At 52.0% G+C, this 3,182-nt stretch overlaps 1 protein-coding gene across 1 annotated transcript; it reads right to left on the reverse strand.

Annotated features, from left to right (window-relative positions):
- Positions 1-966: 966 nt before the first annotated feature.
- On the reverse strand, positions 967-2,494 carry LOC120640824 (protein PYRICULARIA ORYZAE RESISTANCE 21-like). The gene is made up of 3 exons (XM_039916739.1): positions 2,293-2,494; positions 2,025-2,108; positions 967-1,931 (listed from the first exon to the last, which is right to left on the reverse strand). Exons 2-3 carry the CDS (start codon positions 2,104-2,106, stop codon positions 1,288-1,290), a joined length of 726 nt encoding a protein of 241 aa, XP_039772673.1. The 5' UTR covers positions 2,107-2,108; positions 2,293-2,494; the 3' UTR covers positions 967-1,287.
- Positions 2,495-3,182: the final 688 nt, after the last annotated feature.

Genomic DNA, 3,182 nt, shown 5'->3' on the forward strand with positions numbered 1-3,182 from the left:
TCGTGGTGTTGTGGCCTCCGGGCCCAGGGCTCAATTTCCTGGCAATCGCTGGTGGCCGCTTTGGCCAAGGGGGGTGGTGGGGAGGGGGGCACCGCCCACGACCGTTGGTTGGGGGTTAGGTTGACCGCTGCCTAGGGGGGCCGCTTCCCGTGGTCGTCGTGGGTCACGGGGTAGGCCTGAGCCATCGGCCTGCGCTCCGCTCAGAGGGCGCGGAGCCTGCCTGCTCGATGGCGTCCGCCTACAGGCGCTGCATTCACACTAAAGGCGGTGAAAGGAAAGAGGATAAATAGGAGAGAAGGATAACATGTAAAGGAGACCTCTCTGGGACCTAGATCACCAAGAGGAAAGGGCAATCTTTGCATCTAAGCCAATTAACATACAAATGACGTAGGGTGTTACGCTTCTGAGCGGCCCGAACCTATCTGAACCACCGTGTCCACTTAACACTGCCACGGACGGAATCCTACTACGTGTTACACCCCTGGCCGAATCTCTAAATGGGAGTTCCCTTGATCCCTGCTAGCGGTACTCACCCACGGTCACCTAGGGTGCCATTAGGAAAGATAATCTAAATTAGAACCATAAATTTATATGTAAATTAACCCCATTTGTACAATGAACACCACCCCACCAATGCGCTAGTGAAAAATAACCTTAAGGAACCTTCTAAAATTTGCATCTAAAATACCAACCTCCACTATTACTAAAAATAGGCAGTTGGAGGATGGAAGAATCCAAGAATGTCGGCTTCACAACATTTAAATCCAATCGCCCCTTGCATTATTCTAGATTCCTTGCGTCTTATATGTAAGGAAAAAGCGACTAAGAGTAAACTCTCTCTTTCTAGGAAATCCCATTTTTTTCACAAGAGGAGGCAACAGAGGGCCCCCTCGGTGCCAGTGGGGGAGATCGAACCCCGGTCGCCGGCCTTGGGCCTGAGCAAACCCCATTTTAAACACAGGAGAATTTAGTAAATTCCATCATAAAAAATTTAGAAGTACATGCAAAACCCTCACGAAAACCTCTGTGCACACAGTCCCTATGAAATCCTCGAGCACGCTTTCCTCTTTATTTGGCATCGCCCTGCCACCATAATACATTTTTGTAGAAACTACAATGACTTTATCATTTGGTCGTGGATCATGTCACTGTCGATCACGCTGGCTCACAAAAGCATCAAACGACTGATACAGAAACGCACCAGCGTAGTCAGCTGGTATAGAAACATACATATAGATCATAGATGTAAGATGATCGATTTGCATCATGCAGCTGCCCGCAGTTAGATTACATGACGGTGCAAGCGCCGTAGGGTGGGCTGTCATCGCAGATGACCATCGGGTACGGTGGCATGTAGGGCGGGTAGCCGCAGCTGCAGTAGCACGGCGACCATGCCGGGCACTGGCACGCCGGCGGTTTTGGTAGCTCAGGTGGCGTCGGTGCCGGTGGCGGCATTGGTGCCAGTGGCGGCGTCGGTGCCGGCTTGGACTGGCATCCACAGTGCGGCGTGGGGCAGCTGCACGGCCACGGCGGTTGTGGACACGGATACAGGTATGGATACGGGTATATCACCTTGCATGGGGCTAGCTCTGGCTTGGGCTTGGGCTTGGGCTCCTCTTTTGGTGGCGGCGGTGGCAACTTGGACGACGGGCACCCACAACAGTATGGTGTGGGGCAGCTGCACGGCCAAGCGGGCTGCGGGCACGGATATGAGTCTGGATATGGGCATATCGCCTTGCACGGGACTGGCTCTTTCTTGGGAGATTTTGGTGGATCAGGTTTGGGAGGCGGCTTGGCGACCTCAATTTTCTTGATGATCCTCCCGGCCTTGCAGCAGAGCTTGGAGGAGAGCTTGTCGGCGTCGAAGGGCCCCGACACGAGGACCTTGTCCTTCTCGTACACGATCTTTTCGATGACGAACTCCCCGCGGTCTGTGCAGCAGTGATGATTCAGTGAAGTAGCACGTCACAATTACATGATTCGTTCATAACGTGATCATAACCATGATTCAGATATACGGACACCTTGGATGCAGCAGAGGACCTTCTGGATCTTGGCGCTGCAGCGGCAGCACTCCAGGTCCACGGTGATGATGAGCGTCGGCATCCCTGCAGAGATCGATGTCAACAGAACAGGCATGAACCCGACAAACAAGTACAGTGTATCGCAGTGTCGAAGTCGAGGTGAAAAATATATAAGGCTTTTTTTTTCTCGATCGCTCTCTTTTTGTCTGACGCACTTTTGCACAAGAACCAACGACTCGGGAACTTAGTTATCCCGGCCAGGTCTCACCTTGGTCGATTCGCAAGCCGATCTCTGAAGAAACGCAGGCGGTTCGCGTTCCGATCCTGACCTGCAGCAGGCCGGTAGCTGCTACGGTACGGTAGGAGATCAGAGGCTGCTGATGGTGGCGACCTCCTCCATCTTCTTCAGAGGAGAGAAGGAAAAGGGATGCCACGCCGATGGCCGATGCTCAGTGATCGTGCATCCGAGCGTGCTATTACTCCTATATATACAACAGATCTATCACAGATGCGCCTACGATTATTGAGACGATCGAGACAGCTCTCGATCGCGTGCGTCAGGATTTGGTGCGGGGGATACGTCTGCACGGTTCGGGGACTTGAATAGCGTTTGAAACCAAAGATGGAGGGGAGCGAGCACCTGCACGCGCCTGTGACGACAGGGCCGGATGTCATCGAAGCTGTCATGGCCCCTTCACTACGGTTACCGCTCTGGCTCGCTCTCTCTCGTCGTCCTATCTTTCGTTGCTGTTCTTCCAAGAAAATCCTCGTGATAATTGTCAAGTCGTCTGCACTCTGCAGGATGATTGGCGCGAGTGGATAGCAAAGGTAGCAGTACGAATGTAGGTTGTGATTAGTTGCCGCTCGGTGGTTGTGTGCTTAATGCGTGCGTGCATCCTACTGCGACGGTGATGTCGTCCTTAGCTTGAGGGCCACACTCGTCCCAAGGGCACTGCTAATTTAATGAATCAATGGTGCAAGCATATATAAAACATGTGCTTGTTGTTCTTTTTTGCAATTATATATATGCAGTGAATCAATGATAGATGATTCTCGGAAAAAGTCTATATAACTCCCCAAGGTATCCACGGTGGATCACATCGCCCCTAACAACAAAATTGGATTTCTAACCCCCTCACCTTTACAAAACCAGACATT

The sequence above is a fragment of the Panicum virgatum genome, chromosome 7K (genome assembly GCF_016808335.1).
Source record: "Panicum virgatum strain AP13 chromosome 7K, P.virgatum_v5, whole genome shotgun sequence".
Classification (NCBI taxonomy): domain Eukaryota; kingdom Viridiplantae; phylum Streptophyta; class Magnoliopsida; order Poales; family Poaceae; genus Panicum; species Panicum virgatum.

Excerpts from the sequence above, each read along its gene's own strand:
- LOC120640824 (XM_039916739.1), bottom strand. The coding sequence starts at position 2,106 with ATGCCGACGCTCATCATCACCGTGGACCTGGAGTGCTGCCGCTGCAGC. Across the intron at positions 1,932-2,024 it reads GGTCCTCTGCTGCATCCAAG|ACCGCGGGGAGTTCGTCATC; the intron begins GTGTCCGTATAT and ends ACTGCTGCACAG.